At 45.5% G+C, this 17,737-nt stretch overlaps 2 protein-coding genes and 1 pseudogene across 2 annotated transcripts; 1 reads left to right on the forward strand and 2 right to left on the reverse strand.

The window, feature by feature from the left end:
• The first annotated feature begins 974 nt into the window (after positions 1 to 974).
• LOC147457322 (uncharacterized) lies at positions 975 to 12,749 on the forward strand. Its single transcript, XM_086512243.1, has 3 exons — positions 975 to 1,620; positions 1,700 to 1,777; positions 12,312 to 12,749. Exons 1-3 carry the CDS (start codon positions 1,285 to 1,287, stop codon positions 12,411 to 12,413), a joined length of 516 nt encoding a protein of 171 aa, XP_086368369.1. The 5' UTR covers positions 975 to 1,284; the 3' UTR covers positions 12,414 to 12,749.
• A 167-nt stretch (positions 12,750 to 12,916) lies between these two features.
• On the reverse strand, positions 12,917 to 13,446 carry LOC147457323 (uncharacterized; annotated as a pseudogene).
• Positions 13,447 to 13,985: 539 nt separating this feature from the next.
• LOC147457324 (uncharacterized) lies at positions 13,986 to 14,714 on the reverse strand. Its single transcript, XM_086512244.1, has 2 exons — positions 14,431 to 14,714; positions 13,986 to 14,133 (listed from the first exon to the last, which is right to left on the reverse strand). The coding sequence occupies exons 1-2, from the start codon at positions 14,712 to 14,714 to the stop codon at positions 13,986 to 13,988; spliced, it is 432 nt and encodes a 143-aa protein (XP_086368370.1).
• Positions 14,715 to 17,737: the final 3,023 nt, after the last annotated feature.

Consider the following 17,737-nt stretch of genomic DNA (forward strand, 5'->3'; position numbering starts at 1 on the left):
AGGGCCTCATATGCCTTTCACCAATATAGCTCCACCCTACAACTCGCCACCCACTACAAGATCTATAACCACTAGCATCCGGGTTGATGTCCTACTGTGTCATGTCTACGTTCCCACACCTCATCATGAAGGGTTGGTCCCTCTAACTGTTGCTCGTGAGCTTTCTCTCCCTTGGCTCAAAATGAAATTGTATAGGATTGGCTCTTTGGTAAGAGCGAACATGATGCATGTTGCGTGAATTCGGCATAAAAAGGGGCTTTAAATTGGTGGCAACACTTGAAAACAGATTATATGAAGCTCGAGGTGAGGCTGCATACACACCAACAACGCGCCTGCCCATCTCACCATGGGACGGGCGGGCAACGTTTACAGATTGTGCAAACAAGTATTTTTATCTATTTAATTTCTCAGCTCTATTTCAGCGAGTGCTGGTTAGCTGATTGGTTCAGCCATCCCTTTTCAAGCGTGGGGTCCGCGGCTCAGCCCCTGCCCATCTTTGGACGGGGGAGTTCCGCTGCCCAACTCATGTCCAGAGCGAGATTTGCACAGCCTGTAATTTTTTGACACACCCCTACCACGTTGGCGCTCGCAATGCCTGCCCATCTTTGGGCACCCCGGTCTGTAAGCACCCTGACTTGAGAAAGGAAAGTAATTGGCGCCCAACACTGGACATTTTGATTTATGTGATTACTTGCCTTAAACTCAAAACACAGCAAGGAAAGATGAATCTTCATCAAGGTCAGCATGCTTCGCCGTTTCTCCATGGAATCAACAAATAAAGCTCGAAACCAGCAGTCAATGAAGCCAGAGGATACACAAAAGAACCCTCAATACAAAGAAGTTCACACAACAAAGTGACATACAAATAGCACTTGAAGCCAAGGAGCAAAAGAAGGTACCTGCAAAAGCTATTTTGAAGGAGAGCTATAGATCTCAAGCAAAGATATGCAATGACAATATTAAAGACATGCGAAAATGGTGTTGGAAGATTTTCAAGGGAGGAGTTTCTTAGTGGAAACTTAAAGAAAAATCCAGAGTTGAGGGCTGCCATAGTTGAAGTAATAGAGATGAGGAAAGGGGAACTCACATCAGTATTCATAGATAGGAAGGAATGTGCTTGGAGCATGGAGGAGCTATTTTCCAAGGTACTCACGCAAAGAAACTACATGAAAAAAACACAACCAGTAGAAAAAAAATATAGCAAAAAGTTTGCTTTTGCATTCCCATCATGAATAAGTCTACGTTCCAACCATAGAAGAAAGAAGTAGTGCAACTCAATTTAAAATGACAACATCAATAGAGGACATGATTCTTCCGATCCCGGCAAAAGATGCTTCTTTTCTCTGTGTCACCATGTTTGGTAGTTCCTTCTTCATTCCGGAGCAAGTGATCCAATTTCGCCAAGATAGGCTGGCAGCTATAGGTGCAACAATAGACTACACATGCCTTAAAGGATTGGATGAAGGAATGGTTGGCTTCGGAGGCGGTGCTTTTGTTCAAAAAATCTTGACAGGTCCTTATGAAATGTGGGAGGTTGAAGTTTCTGACTTAGCCATTGGTATTGGTATGAGTACTTTGTTGCTTCCGGGAACAAGGAGAGTGGCAAGTTCTGTAAGAGTGGTAAGTGAATAGCTTATTTTCTACTAGAAGAAGTAATTTTTTGATTTATGACCTCACTATGAACCGATTTTGATCATAGGGTGAGAGATTGATTCTTCTTGCTGTGTATCTTTTATTGACTGAGAGCATCTCAGAAACTGAGGTTGGGCATGTACAAGTAAGATGTCTATACTTTTTCTTGTTGTTAGTTTTATAAATGGGGGTTGAGCCATACTTTGCTTGCATATCGTTGGTTATAGGCGACAAGGTTGGATAGTGGTTCTTGTGGTAGCCAGTTTGTGAGAGATAGGTGGCATGCGTATTTGGTTGACTTACGAATTGAGAAATGAGCTTGGGATTTTTTATAGGAATCAGTATTCTAGCCAAAGACATAACTTGTTCTTAAAGAGTTCTACCAATCTTTCCCAAAGCCCATGTGCATGCTCTTGTGCATAAATTTGCGATTTCACTCCATCTCACAGGTCGAGGAAAAAGAAAAGTTCGAAATACTTATCTATCAGCCTTCCAAATCAGTAGACTTGTTGATCTTTAGACCATTAAATACTTGTAATGATAGCGTTGTTTTGACCGTTGTACAGTCCAGAAGGTGGAGATCTATGTGCTCCTTTGTTTTGCAACCTATTGGGGTCTGAAAATAGGTCTAGACAGCAGTGGAATACCTTTCCATCGGATGTATGAAGCACGGACATGGGGGCCGGTGTCACTGGATGACGAAGATATTGATGTTGTTTACTATCACTATAGAAAACACAGTACAGGTTTGGCTGAATTTTGATATCCATGAAAACATAAGTAGAGTGCTGCTGCCCACCACCTACTGCTGTAGGGCTGAATTTTGTTGCTATACTAAAAAACAGTGTGCTCAAATCTCCTCGATCGATATGCTGAGGTGCGATAGAGTCCAGAAAGAGGTGTTCCTCTGGTTTGCAGTGAGGTAGGGCTGAAAAACATGTCCAAATAGCACTGTAGACTGGCTCCAAAAGTGGGTAGATGCACGCATATCTACTCCAGATTTGCAAAACAATGCTGATGCAAAAAGCGCTGATTGTAAAGTGGTGTGCAGGGGATAGCCTTGCCTCTAGGAACCTCAAGAGAGGTGTCAAATGAGGAAAACTCTTGTGTAAATTTGATCTTGATATACATATGAACCATCGTTTTCAAAGATGCTGCCACTAGATGGCCTCCAAGATTTAAAACATAGGTATAGGAAATAATCTACATTTCCTATACACCACAGCATCAAATTCACCTTTCTATAGAACATCATAGGGCACGTGGATAGACAATTCTATCCACCAATGACAACCAAGCAGGTACAAACATCGTTAGTGTCTCCTTGGCTCCAAGAGCCTATCAACAGTAAAAGCTAGAGCTCCTCCGCATGTGCACCATGCCTTGGGGCATGCTTTATCAACAGTTGTAAGGTATATGGAAAAGTTGGAGGTCGGCCTTGCCTCCTAGAACCAGTCGAGCCATCTTGCCCAAAGTCTGGCTCACAATGCAAGAAGGAAACATATTCTTGTCCCATTTTTGAGTTTCACGAAGGCCAACAACCTTTGACTCGTTAGCCACCCCATCCTCTAGAGACTGAATAGGTCCTCTAAGTCCTGCCAAGGAAGTAAGAGCCATTAGTGAGCTTGGTGCTGATAAAGAAATTTATCAAGAGTATTATTAAAATGCAACTCTCTACAAGTCCCTAATGAAGTTGAAGGTAGATTTGAAGTAAAAGCAAGAACATTTGTAGTCACCGCATCGGACTCCGAATTTGAAGTTTACTTCTTCAGACACTTTCTCCGTATACATGATGCTACACAATACCAAATACCCCTTCCTTGCTTCAATTATGCTTCTTTTTTGATCTCAAGTTTTCTTTAGAGAATGCGGATAGAGATGATTGAGAGAGAGAGAGAGAGAGAGAGAGAGAGAGAGAGAGAGAGAAGACCACACACCAACTAGGGTCCCAATACCCTCTCAATGGCCCCCCATCCCGTTACCAGAATGGTAATAATTTTTCATTGCATAAAGTGAACATACACCCTTTGATGCTTGATGCATGACTACTACTTGACTTGAGACTAGGGAGATGATACTGCCTTGATACCTCTTCAATAAATGGGCCTTTGGGGCTGATCTGATGTACCTACGATAGACCTTTGATGTGGGCTACCTATGACCACCAATGGAGATTGGTTAGGAGGCCAACAAAACGTCTCAGATGTGAAGACCACCTTGGCTGAAAACTGTCCCCACAAAAACGCAGTAGATTTGGGGTTCTCTGACACCCTCTGACCACCACGATAGTCGGCAAAAATGGGCTGAAACTTGCAGCAAATTGGAACCACCTCCTAGAGCCAAGGGAGGGGCTGAGTGGGAGAGGATAACTGGCTGAAAAATGCAGCAATAGGCTGGGGCTGGATTGGGGCAGCAGAAGGCCTCAATAGGTGCAGATGTTGACGACGAGGTATTGATAAGTCTATGACAACGACGACAACGACGACGAGGTTCTGTGGATCCTTATGCCGAGCCAAGGCACAAGGGTTACTGGGTGCTGGGGTACTGTGTTGACGAAGGTAACGACGATGACGACGATGTCGACGACGACGACGACGCTAAGGTTGAATGCCGGGATCTGCTAGCGGTGTTGATGGCAAGGGGTCTGCAACCACGACGAGGCTAGGCTGCGGTTCTGCTGGCGCTTCAACTTGAAGTGCTGGCTGTTTTGCCGGAAAATCGCTGACCATCTAGGGCTGAAAACGCTGATGGAGAGGCTGAGAAACACTGGCTGATCTTGGCTGGAAACGCCAAGGAGATGAGGCTGAAAACGCTGGCTATCCTCTCTTTCGCTTTTGTTGATCCTAGTGCCCAATGGGCTGCCTACATAGGAGGCACAGGTTGGGTCGAGCAGGGACATAAATCAGTGAGATCTAACAGAATCCGACATCAGTAAGATCCGGTGTGGATCTAGATGCGATTGCCGAGAGACCATGGTCTGAGATCTCGATGGATTTTATGCGATATTGTGGCAGGCTACAGTGTCACTTTCACAGGACAGTTAGTTTACAGTTGGTCTTTGGTCAGTTGGTCTTTGGTCTGGTCGGTTCACACTAGATGGACTCGCTGGGCAGAGACACATGGCAGGGATACGGTGGTCTAGCGGACATCGTGGCCAGGTCACCACCGCAACCCAGTGGGGATAGACTTAGATGATGTTCTTTATGAGCCGTTGGTGGCTCTTGATGATTGTACATATGAGTAGTTGTTTTGGGCCAGGGGGATTATCTTGTACGTAGTCGTCTAGAGTGAGTCTATTCATAGGGCACATCTTCACCATCCCTGCACATTTGAGCCTCGACACCCCATTGTACCTGTGAGTCCTGGGCTGGAGCTGAGTGTGCTGCCACGCCAGAGTCTGTATTAGTCTTTGAGATAGTCGAGTCATATGTTCTGGTCTGCTGTTGTGACTTTGTGAGCTCTGTTGATGTCTATTGTTTCCTTTCTGTTCAGTCTGTTTGTTCAATCTGTTTGAGTGAGATTGTCACGCACATTGCACTAAGGACCACCCATTGTAGAGAGCACGACACATTATCCGCGCTACAGGTGCTCTCATATTGGCGATCACGGTGGGACCCGAACCCACAATCTCACTCCTTCCCTTTGCTTTCTTCTTCTCTTTGCTTGTGAGTGCCTTGAAAATACCATTAACCCCTCACCTAACCTAACCTTGATGAATTGTTGCCGTAACGGTCTTTCTATAACCACGTGGGGAAGATTGGCTATGCCATTTCCTTTTCCTCTTCAATCGCACCCTCTTCAATAGCAGGTCTTGCGTTCAACTCCTCGGCTTGATCTTTATGATCTCTGAATAGTTTCTTGCACGTTAAAACTCTCTTCTTCTTCCTCTACCACCCTCTGTTTTCACCCCTAGCCCTCCCCTTTCCCTCGCCCTAACTTATCCCCTATTCCCTCGCTACTCTCCCTCTCCCATTCCCTCGCCCCTAGCCCTAGCCCTCCCCTTTCCCTCGCCCTCGCCCTCGCCCCCCTTATCCCCTATAGCCCTCTCTACCCTTATCCCCTATACCCTCGCCCTCGCCCCTATACCCTCGCCCTTTCCCATTCCCTCGCCTCTCGCCCTTGTTCCCCCTTGCCCTCGCCTCTAGCCCCCTAGCCTCTCGCCTTGTCCCTTCCCTCGCCCTCGCCCTCGCCCTCCCCTTCCCCTCGCCCTAGCCCTCCCCTTCCCCTCGCGCTCGACCCTCCACCTCGCCCTCGCTTGTCGCCCTTTCCCTCCCCTCGCCCTCGACCCTCCACCTCGCCCTCACCCCTAAAGCCCCTCAAGTCCTTCGCCGTCCTCAGCCCTCGCCCTCCCAGCGCCCTTGCCTCCTGGCTGCTGCGCCAAAGGCAATCAAAAATAAAAAAAAGCAAAGACCAGAAAAGCACATTAAAGAAAAAAAGAAAACATCTAGAAAGCGAAAGCTTACTTACGTGGCTTTAGCTTCAATTTGAACGTAAATCAGCCTCCAACTTCTTTATATCAGAAGCGCCAAGCGTACTCCTGACTCCAACCTCTTCCCATAGCCAGGGTGCCTCCCAAGCTCCGTCACCCTGCTACCCAAGTTTCTCAGTGGAAGTCCTTGGCACAGTTTATAAAGATGGTTCGTACTCGGAATAGAGAAAAGCATCTCCAATCAGAGGAAGAGTCCTCTCCCTCTGGGGATAGCTCTGACAGTAAATCAGACTATGCTCTTAGTTCAGAGCAGCTTTCAGAGGAATCTTCAGAGGAAGATTCACCCCAATCAGTCACTGCTGACAGGGTCACCACTCTCCAGGTGCCTCGCCCGTCTGGTGCTCTCTCCAAGGTACCTTTACTAATGATATATCATTTACAGACGCCTAACCCGGCACTCAAGGATGTGTTCTCTCAGCAAAAAATGATACACTTGGATCTTCAAAATTTGGCTCAGGCCGATTTGTCCTGCAATATCTCTACTGCTAAGCTAAGTTCCCTCTTGCTCACTTTTCCAAAGCTGAATGGTACTACACTTACAGTGGAGGATATCGGACAGGCTATGGGAATATTGACTGTGCTGGCACCTCTGCCTGCAACCACAACCTTCTCGAATATCTACCCAGAGGAAACTGCAAATGCTTGTCAGGAACTTTTGCTGGACTCACATCCAGACTATCACAGGAGTCAGCAGTTGTATTCAGTGTTACGGTATTATTTTTTACTGCACGCACCGGAAAGAACAAGGGTTCCATCTTCTCCAAGTTCTCCAGCAATATGCGATGCTTTTTTTTTTGTCTTTGCCACTGCCTGCTGTATCCATTTCACCATCTGCTGTTTAAAGCGCTATAGGACAAGGCAAAGCGTTTTCGGACTCAGCGTAAAGGGAAAGCGGAAAGGTTCAATTGCTATGCAGCCCCTATTATGAATTGGGTAGTGCAGATTATGCAGCAAAAGGCAGATGCAACAGCTGTGCTCACCCTTCAAGATGATCCAAAAGAACAAGACCGTTCCAAAATGGCCAAAGGGAAAGGCATCTTGCGCAAGAGGGCAAAGGTACAAAAAGATTCGTCTGAGCAACTAGCAACACTACCCTTCTCCGAATCACAGGTCAAAATCTCTGACGTCCATAGTACAACACCAACAGTGCGTATGTCTACTTCTGTGGCCACCTCAACTTTCACACCACCTCTTGTGAGTAGTGTTGTAGTCACTAAAACACAACCTCCAGTGGTGTCGTCAGCACCACGTACTACTCTTAGTGCAGGGGCACCTAGGGGTACTGCAGGGGCATCTAGCTCTGGAACACCTCATGCTTATATGAGAATTTTGCACCTCAGGCCGACAGACTTTTTAGATGCGGACAGAAGAGCCATTGCGACGATTATGAATGTAGCCCTCTCATTGCAAGGTACCAACGGTCTGCATCAGGCTTGCTATGACGGTATGCAAAGGGAAGTGCAAGCTCATTGTCAACGAGCGACGGATCGGGACAATTTCATTGCTACGGCTCAAGATCGCATAAAAATCTTAACTCAACAGGTAGTGGACCTCAAACATATCGTCCACACTTAGCAAAAACAGTTAAAAGAGGCAAATGATATGGCCGCAACAGTTCAGGACCTCTCTCGTGTGGTACATACACTGTGTCCCTCATGTGCCAAATACCAAGCTGTGGCCATTTCACAGACAATTCCAGCTACAGCTACAGCTACAGCTACAGCTACAGCTACAACTACAACTACAACCTCGGTTTCTACGCAAATTTCTGCTATGGCAACACAGATACAGACGGACGTTTCCAAAGCCCATTCAAGGGATTCTCAAACAGCAGAGAAAGCAAATCCCACCAATATGGAGTCTAAACCAGCAGGATCGGTCTCATCACAATTTCATGGACCCTTTATGGCCTCCCCCTCCGAGTCTCCATCCTTTCCTCAGCACTTCTACGGCTTCCCTGGATTCCAACAACCTGTTCCACCCTCTCAGCCTACTCAGTCTTTTCCTGGATTTCCACCAGCTCCACCTTCTCACCCTACGCAGCCTGCTGTTGCTCATGGGGTGGCTACTCCATACCCGATGTACCCTCCTCATGGCCACTACCCCTCACCATACACTTGGCCTCCATCTCCTTACCCACCTTTCTATCAGCCTCCTCCTCCTCCATCATCCGACCACCAACAGTAGATCGCCGATATTTCAGTTCTTCAGTTCCGCTCTCCGGGATGGGCAGCGGTCTTGTAGCGGGCAACCTATAGTAGGCTACAGTGTTACTTTCACAGGACAGTTAGTTTACAGTTGGTCTTTGGTTTGGTCGGTTCACACTAGACGGACTCGCTGGGCAGAGACACGTGGCAGGGATATGGTGGTCTAGCGGACATCGTGGCCAAGTCACACCGCCACCCAGTGGGGATAGACTTAGATGATGTTCTTTATGAGCCGTTGGTGGCTCTTGATGATTGTACATATGAGTAGTTGTTTTGGGCCAGGGGGATTATCTTGTACGTAGTCGACTAGAGTGAGTCTATTCATAGAGCACATCTTCACCATCCCTGCACATCTGAGCCTCAACACCCCATTGTACCTGTGAGTCCTGGGTTGGAGCTGAGTGTGCTGCCACGCCAGAGTCTGTATCAATCTTTGAGATAGTCGAGTCATATGTTCTGGTCTGCTGTTGTGACTTTGTGAGCTCTGTTGATGTCTATTGTTTCCTTTCTGTTCAGTCTGTTTGTTCAATCTGTTTGAGTGAGATTGTCACGCACATTGCACTAAGGACCACCCACTGTAGAGAGCACGACACATTATCCGTGCTACAGATATGATTGGAATGTGATGTGGATGTTCAGTGACTGTCGTCTTTGTGCAAGTGCTTGATTTGTGTCGTCTAACACGTCAGAACTTAGAGTTAGTGTCTACTGAACTGGTTTATGGCTTATGTCAAATTTTGCAGGTGTAATCGAGGACGATTACAATTTTTTTAAGAGGGGCGTATTTCACAAAGTGATGACGTGGCACGACTACCTGAACATCAGATAAAATTGATTTTTAAAGTTGTTCCAACTTATGGTTCCTTTCGAATGGGTCCCAAGGGACAGAAGGCCATTAAAATATGCCAAAAGACTAAATCGCGTGGAGTGCAGACATGGACAACTGTACGAGCTGAAAACGCTGCTGCATTTGCTGCACTTAAGGCTGAAAATGAGAACACTGGCAGATCTGGGAATTGTTAGCAAAAACGCTAGGCAAATCTGGGAAGTGCTGGCGATGGTGGTAAACTGAAAACGCCAGGTCAGGGGGAGGTGCCAGCGATCTGCAAAAACTCTAGGGTTGAGTGTGGGCGATGAGGGAAAACCAAAAACGCCAAGGGATGCTGAGGGTACTGTGGGGTTCTTGCTGAGAAGATGCCTGTTGAGCGGGGAGCTCCTGCTGCTTCTTTTGCCAGAAAGTGCTAACTTGGGTTTGCTTATATATTTTCTTAGCAAAATTGCCCTACCTACTTTTGTTGGGAAGTCACTTAAAAATAATAAGTGAAAATGTCAAAAATAGGAAAAATAGGCTAAATGCACTGGAAAAATAGGCTAAATGCACTGGAAAAATTCCCCTAACTGATTCTAATGGATTCTGATGGAAATATTGATGATCATGCTGTGTGCAACCAGAGGATATGCATCTACACTAAGTCACTGGGCATGCACGGCCTACGAATAGACTCACAAAAGTGCCAGATCACCTCTAATCTAGATTGACTGGACTGACTGAACCCTGATCATGCTGTAGCTTGTCCACGGACACATAGGGTTGGATGTGTCACGTGACAGTCAAGTCACAGAAGAACGGAGCCAACCTACAGATCCCGGCTGAGGGGCCTAAATCCTAAGAAGCAGGAACAACAGAAGAAGAAGAAGCGGAAGAAGTTCCCACCGACCTGCAAATCCCGACCGAGGGGCCTAAACCCTAAGAAGCAAGAACAACAGAAGAAGAAGAAGCGGAAGAAGTTCCCACCAACTTATGAGACCCCGTCCGATGGGACCCAAGTGACATAAAGGCATTAAAATAAAGCAAGCCCCCACACACACACACACACACACATGGAGATGGTGACGTGGCATGACCACCCAAGAGCAGAGGACAATACGGACGTTGGTTGATAGCTGGTAGTACGAACGCATGCGAAATGCATTGACAGACAGCAATATGGAATCCTAACGTGCTGGTAGGCTAACGTGGCAGATTGTACGGAATCCAGCTTTTTGAGCTGGCTGATGATGTGGCTTGTACGGATTTTTGAAATTTACACTAATGTTTTATCTGGCAATTTTTGAACCAAGTTGCTTTTGGGATAATTTGCTTTTGAGTTTACTGCTTTTGGGGCATCCCTTGTAAGAATAAATAAAGCCCAAGGGGCCTCACTCTTCAGAGCATCTGGACGCGGAGTCTGAGAGCAGAGGACCCCTTTCGGTAATTTTACTTTGCTCAAGCATTAATATAATAAAAAAATACTGAAAGGGACGCCAGGTTTTGGGGCCAATATCTCTGGGCACGGAACTACGCCGGGCCGTGTCGACTCAAGTTTTTAAAGTTGTAAAGTATTTTAAGTGGTTCTCTCGTGTGTCATGTCGGATTTCTCGACTTGGGGTGCCCAAGCCTGTGACAAGCAGGGTGGGAGGGGAATGGCAGCGTGAGGGAGGGGAACATGTAGCAACAAGGGGGCACAAGCAGCAGACAGCGGGGGACGTTGTACGACACCGCACAGGGAGGAGGTGAGAGGTTGGCAGTGCAAACAAGGGGGGAGGGGGGTGAGGTTTAGTAATGGCAAGGGTAGGCAAAGGGGAGAAGCGCAACAACAAGAAGCGTTCGGCTTCCTCCTTGTACACATCTTGTATATGATGATGAAGTTGTTCCTTGTCGCAATCTTTGTCTCTCTTCGCTTCTCTTTCAAGCTTATACATGTGCACGGAGTCCCAACCACCCTTCAGAGGTTTGCCCCACCTTGCTAGATTGGCATTTACTTTACTTTTGTTTGCAAATCATTGGTTGCCGAAAGAAAGCCTAAAAAGGGTTCTAAATGGAGAGACTTTAAAGGCCTCAACTATAAGTTGGATAGGGGAGAGGACAGGATTGATAGCCTTGGTAGGACCTAAATGGTCGAGTTTTGGTTAGCTGGGAATCGCAGCCTCCTTCCCTCCTCCTAGCCAGCTTCCTTCACCACTCTCCCACATATCTGTCAATTCCTAAAATCAAATATGTGGCAGGCTTCTAGTGTGGCAATTCTCAGATCTCATGCGGCTCCTAATTCAAAAGCCACCATTGGTACCATCATTGGAACCTCACACTAGCTATTGATGAGGCTCTCAAGGCCAAGGTGGTTGTGGTATAGGCACGCTCAATTGGGGAATCAGCTGGTCTGTTGAGGCTGATCTCACATGCAAATTTATGCAGATACGTTCGTTTCTAGACATGTGTTTTCCTATATTTGTTCTCATTGTAAGTGCTACAAATGTTGCATTGCATTCTATCTTTGGTTTTAAACTCATACCAAAAGGCCCTTGACGTGAAGATGTCTATCAAGACTATCACCTATGCTTGCAACTTGAAGTGCTTTGGCATTATGTTGTATATGCAATGGAAAAATATTCATAATGGAATGTTAATTAAAACTACATTTTGATTTAATAAATACTTTCATTTTGATATGTTACAGGAAAATAATGAAACATGTGTATGTTTAAGTACTGATGCCAATATTGACAAACTTGAAAAGGAGGAGGTAATAATACATGTAGTTGTTGATTATGGGAAGTGCTACTCAAGTAGTATGCAGCTTGCCACAATTCATTGTTTCTAAATGTGTAAAATTACATTTGTACATTGCATCGTCCATGAGAGGGTAGGTAGGATATTGCACATAGCAAGAGCAATTTTCTACTTGCTTTAAACCATTAGATACATCTCACATGTTAGACATGAATGCAAAGTGTTTAATGTTTAGATATTGATCGGCTTGAGTGAAAGTGAAGAAAAAATGTCCAGCTATGAAAGTGTAACAATCAAAGAGGTATTGCACTTTAGCTTACAGATCTTGATTTCATTGTTTTCTTGGACAAAGCTAGTTGTTATAAGTGCTTTGCAAAAGAGTTTGTTGTGCGAGGATAATCTTATATTAAAGATGGTGATAATGCTATTTGTCTAGGCTTTTGATGAACCGAGCATTAATGAGAATGAGAAAGAGAGCTTCCCTCATCTGCAAAATAATGAGATACGTGTTTCAAGTGGTTTCTATCTCTTATTATAATGTGAAAAGCAATAATATGTTTACTCTTATATTGTTTTGCTTATCTAGTTACTTGTCAAACTCTTGTTCCTTTATTTAGGATGATCACTTCACTCATGCATGGTCAAATGAGTATCACGTACGTCTCCGTGTGCACTCATAGCTTCAAGGACTTGTGAAGAGAATGTTGTCAACGACAACAATGCTAAGTTTGCCAATACTTCAAAAGTTATGGAGAAGCAAATTGGAAGATCAAACATCCTAGTCGATGAGCTAGCTCATGAATATCACTCGGTAATGTGTAGCATGCAGGCAATCATGAATTACAAGATGCTTATTTGGGTTGATTTATGGTCTTAGTTTCTTTCAACATCGTGTGTTTTTATTTCTCTTTGATAGATTGATATGACTTCTAATCTTGCAAGATTGATAGATTGAAAACCAAAGAAACAAACTCAATCTTCTTTCACTCAGGAGGCAAGGTTGCCCCACCCCCTGCATAGATAAAACACCACTGCATACCTCTACTTCACCTTCACTCGAACCAGATGTAGATAGCAATCCGTCTTCCTCCACTAGGTCTTCAAAGTCTTGCACTTCCGCATGGTAAGCTAGGTCAAGCATCGCCTTCCAATCTTCATCATATGTCGCAAAAGCCGCAAAATCCTCCATAGAACTGGAGCTTGAATCACTCCAAGCATCTTCGTCATCTTCATAACCACTTTCATATCCTCTACTGGTAAAGCCTGTTACATCTTCATCATAGGAGTCAACTTCAGCAATGCATGCCTTTTGATCGAATCTTCCACCCAATAGAGCAGTCTTGAAATCTTTCTTTGACAAAATAGGTCCGAACCCTCGACCATGACTGCCTATTGGCAACATCCACTCCCTCGAACCAAGCTTTGGCCTATCCTTGTAGAACTAATGGTAACGCCTTTAATTTGGCTTCATCCCCAACAATTCCCATCTGCAATAAGTATAACTCCAAATCGGAAAACCAATCTTCTGCCTCTTCATCTCTAGCAAGCACCAATTCGATATCAAGCATCATCTTCAAGCTTCAACACTTTACCGAGGAGCAATCAGTAGATCCTGAGTGGGGGTACCACTGATGGGATGGGGGAAATGGGAACACACATAGTACACAAACTTGATGCCTCTCTATAACCCAGCGGATACCCGGCACCCCAAACCCCTCAGATAGACTCACTCACACACTATTTTCTGTAGGACTTTACTAACAAGCTCGCAATTTGCACAGTTCCCGATACACCCGCCTAGTCACATACACCTTAGCGGCACTAATTCATCAATAGCTCAACACATAGCATCCTTTCCAAGAAAGACGATAGAGCCGCAATCATTAAACTCCTCTCTTACTCTCTCCTGCACACACACAATCCATCTTTCTCCCTCCCTCTCTTTGCTTTACACACCCCTCGAAAAACCCACACGGAATCAAGGTATGAGCACAAGAGAAGACACCAATACAAGATGGATGAGGCAAGGAGAGCGAGGAGCTTTAGATAGGGCAGTGACTGCTTTCAAAGTAAAATATACAAACTCAGTCGATGGCGGGTTTCCTCAAACTTACAAAACAAGCTCGAGGACAAAAAGTGATCGTCTATCAACATGGGCTGCTCTCAATAGCCCTGACTTGTCCATGAACCGGAAGGTTTTATGAAAAGGACCGTTATCCTTCTCGCAGAACTGATGATCCTCAAAAGCATACAGCCACCTGCAAGCAATTGGACGATCTCTGGCTGAATTCAGCAATGCTTCTTGATGATGCCCCTCTAAGGTCGCCCTTTGCAGCTTTTGCAGCCCGCCAACTCCAGCCCTGGCTTCTCTCGTCACCGGCACAAGGTCTTAGGTCACCTTCTCTTCCTTGCTTGCAGTAATGCTCCTCGTAACACCTTCGGCCTCTGCTCGGTCCAGGTAGTTGATGAACCTGGCGGCTTCTCAGGTTTCTCAGGCTCTCAAGGCTTCTCAGCCCGTGTCATGCGCGTTTCTGGCTCCTGGCGGCCCCCCAGACCTTGGCTTTGCCCTTGTTACTGTAGCGCTGCCTATAAGCTGCCCCGAGTTGGCTTCACTCAGGTTCCTTTTCTCAGCCCGTGCCCTCCTTGTTCCCGAGGTAGCTGGCAATCTCCCTCTCTTGTGCACTTTCCTCCTCCTCTGATGGGCTGCATGGGCTGCAGTCCGTTGCCGCCCCTCAGAGATGCAGCCGTCACCTCCTATACTCCTCTCTGGCGGCCACCCCCTGATGCAACTTGCAGCCCACCTTTGACTGCAAACAGCGCCTCCCTTTTTCTTTTGCATGGCCACCACACCGAACACATGGCGGCCCTTTCCTTTGCATCGACTAGCAGTTCCACCCGTTCTGCTGCAGCTCGTTTTTTTCTTTTGAATAGCTTAAAAAATCTTTTGGGCTTGGCCCCCTTGCACACATCCGCATGCTCCAATGTCCGAAGCCCAATAAAACGCGGCCCTGGCACTTCATGCCAATAGACCTCCCTTTGCCTTTTGACTTGAACAAATGGCCATGGTTGTTGGCGGATGGCCTCGTGATCGAGATTAGCACAACTGCCACGAGCATCAATTAACTCAAGCCGCCACTCCTTGTTATGATAGATGCCACATGTGACATACACTTCAACTTAGGACATGTTGAACCCTGCATCAAACAAGTGCTCAAGCCTCGTGTCATCTACTGGCAAACCTCCATGTACCGTCTTTTAAGCTCTCCCTGGGCCGACCAAAACTGGGTGCACCAACGCCACCTATCTCGATGCTTTCTTAGGTACCTTGTAACGACTTTGAGACATCTTAGGGTCCTCTTCGATTTTGACATTGCCTTCATGCAAACCAATGTCTAAGAGCACTCCCTGTAATGCTTTGATCACTAGTTTTGACTCACTCTCTGTCTTTAATGTGCATGCAAAACATATGTACAAATGAATCACCTTTTCAATTATTTGACAGAGTGCATGAAGTGTACAGACATGAACTCTACTCACAAGAATATCAAGCACTGGCCTAAAAGGTTTATCTTGAAGATGTCTATTGGGATCTCTATTCCATTGCACACTCTCAAGAGATTGTGCATCACCCATGCAATATAAGCATGGATTTGCCACAGCTGCTCCGTGTGTTATGTTGTACATACACTTAGGAGTCTTGAAGTTACCTGCCATGTGCCATTCCACTGTATAGTCACCAAATTCTTCCATTGGAAGAATGGCTCCGTTTCTTTGTTCACTGATGATAGAAGAAATTTGGGTTTGACTATAAACCCAATCGAGGATTTCAAAAATTTCCTTATCAACCTGCAATGAGAAACAAAAACACAAAATCAACAACCAAATAATCAATATTTTTGTTATTATAGAGTGAACGAAGTATACCTAAAATGATCCTAAAGTCAGAATGTTGTTTTTGCATTGCACGCTAGAGTATCGTGGATCCTCTTTCGTTATTGATGGATCCAAAGCTCTTGTCATGAGGGTAATGGTGGCTCTCTCTAGCTTTTTGTTCTTCAGGACCTCGCACTCGTTGAGCTTCAAAACAAACTTGAAAACCCCACCGCACTCCTCTCGACTGATGTCAAAGAAGTGAACTGCATACCTTTGCAATTCTTCAAGATCAACGAAGAGGTTGTTTTGCTCGTTAAACTGTACCTCTTTGTCACCCTTGCCTAAGAACATTGCTTGAATATGGAATGGTGACCCAAGTTTCTCAAACACCTCATCATTTACGTATTGGCGAGCAACCTTTACATGTGATGGCTTTGGAAGCAATGGTCCTCTCTGTAGTTTATTTTGAGACTTTTTAGCTAATTTTTTGAAGAGTGCCCTGTATCCCATCTGCGAGATGCCACTCTCATCAAGTATTGCTTGCACTTCCATTGGTTCACTACAAGAGGTTATGTGCTCTTGTGACGCTCTTAGCGACGGAAATACACTGGGTTTTTATAACCCCCGGCGTCGCTATAAGCGTCGCTAAAAGCGTCGCTACGAGAGCGTCGCTATATGCGTCGCTATAGGCGTCGCTATATAGCGACGCTTATAGCGACGCTCTCACAGAAGAGTATAGCGACGCATATAGCGACGCTACAGAGCCATAAATAGCGACGCTTATAGCGACGCCTGAGAGAATATTTTTTTGGTGGCAAGGCATTGAATGCCCTGCCACCCATCAACCATATTGTACTTGATTCACTTTTTAAAAAAAGTGCAAAGGTAAATAATAGACCCAAAATAGTCACCCACAAGACGCATTGTTTGCAAAATTGACAATTGTACACATCATAGACAAACTGAATTGATTGGCAAATGTAATAATGACAATTGTACAACATCATAGGCATAAAGAATTGATTGGCAAAAGGAATTGCGGTGACAAATGTAATAATATACATGGTTCAAAAAGACGTATAAAATCCGTCTCATGATACATAAGCTATGAGAAACCCTAAACTAATGCTATCTAGCTACGGCTAAACTGACGTCGTCTAATCAGACGTCTCATCGCGTCCAAGCGGCGTATCTGTCGGATTCTGCAAAAAAAGACAATAAGACAGTTTTCAGTAAGTATAAACATATAACGACATTTATAAAACAATACAAAAAATAAAAAAGAGTAAACCGTAATACTAACCATGCCGCTGCGAGAACTGAGAATGTCCATCAGGGCGTTTAAGCCCTTCCTGCCTGCGTACTCGCGCTCGTACGGTGTGGGATCACGTCCTGTCATCGACCACTGTCAAAACATACAAAGATTTCATTATGTTAGAACTAAAAAACTCATAAACCCTAAACTATCGAACATGCATAAAGAGCAATGTGAAAAGACTTACAAAATCGGCCTCAAATGATGCCCATCCACCGCTCCCCAAGTGGTGCGAGCTCCCTGCCTCTACTCGCGCTCTGGCTGCATCTTTTTGTTGCTTCCACTTGTCGGGATTCTCGCGCGCTGCTTTCTTCGCATTCTTCCAATCTTCTTTGGCCAGCCAATCTGGCCTATTCCACCCATTCTTGATTGCTTTTTGCACTTCGGAACGCTTGTGTTTGCAGTATTCGCGCATTCGAATCTTCATCAGGTCTTCATTGAAGCGCTGATCCCGTGTTGGAACGGGAAACTCATCATGAAGTATGCTGATGACTCTGTTTTTTAAATCACTTGGTACTTCACTCCATTTGTTTAGTATATAGTGTCTAAACAGCTGAGAGCAAAGACCACGCATGCGCGAGATCACCTTCTTGCCGTCATCATCCATGATGATGCCGCCGCTGATGTCGACGGAGTAAGGCAAGCCCTCTGGCCGGTGACGCGTGAACCTGGGT

The sequence above is a fragment of the Adiantum capillus-veneris genome, chromosome 5, assembly GCF_014529385.1.
Source record: "Adiantum capillus-veneris isolate H3 chromosome 5, ASM1452938v2, whole genome shotgun sequence".
Lineage (NCBI taxonomy): Eukaryota > Viridiplantae > Streptophyta > Polypodiopsida > Polypodiales > Pteridaceae > Adiantum > Adiantum capillus-veneris.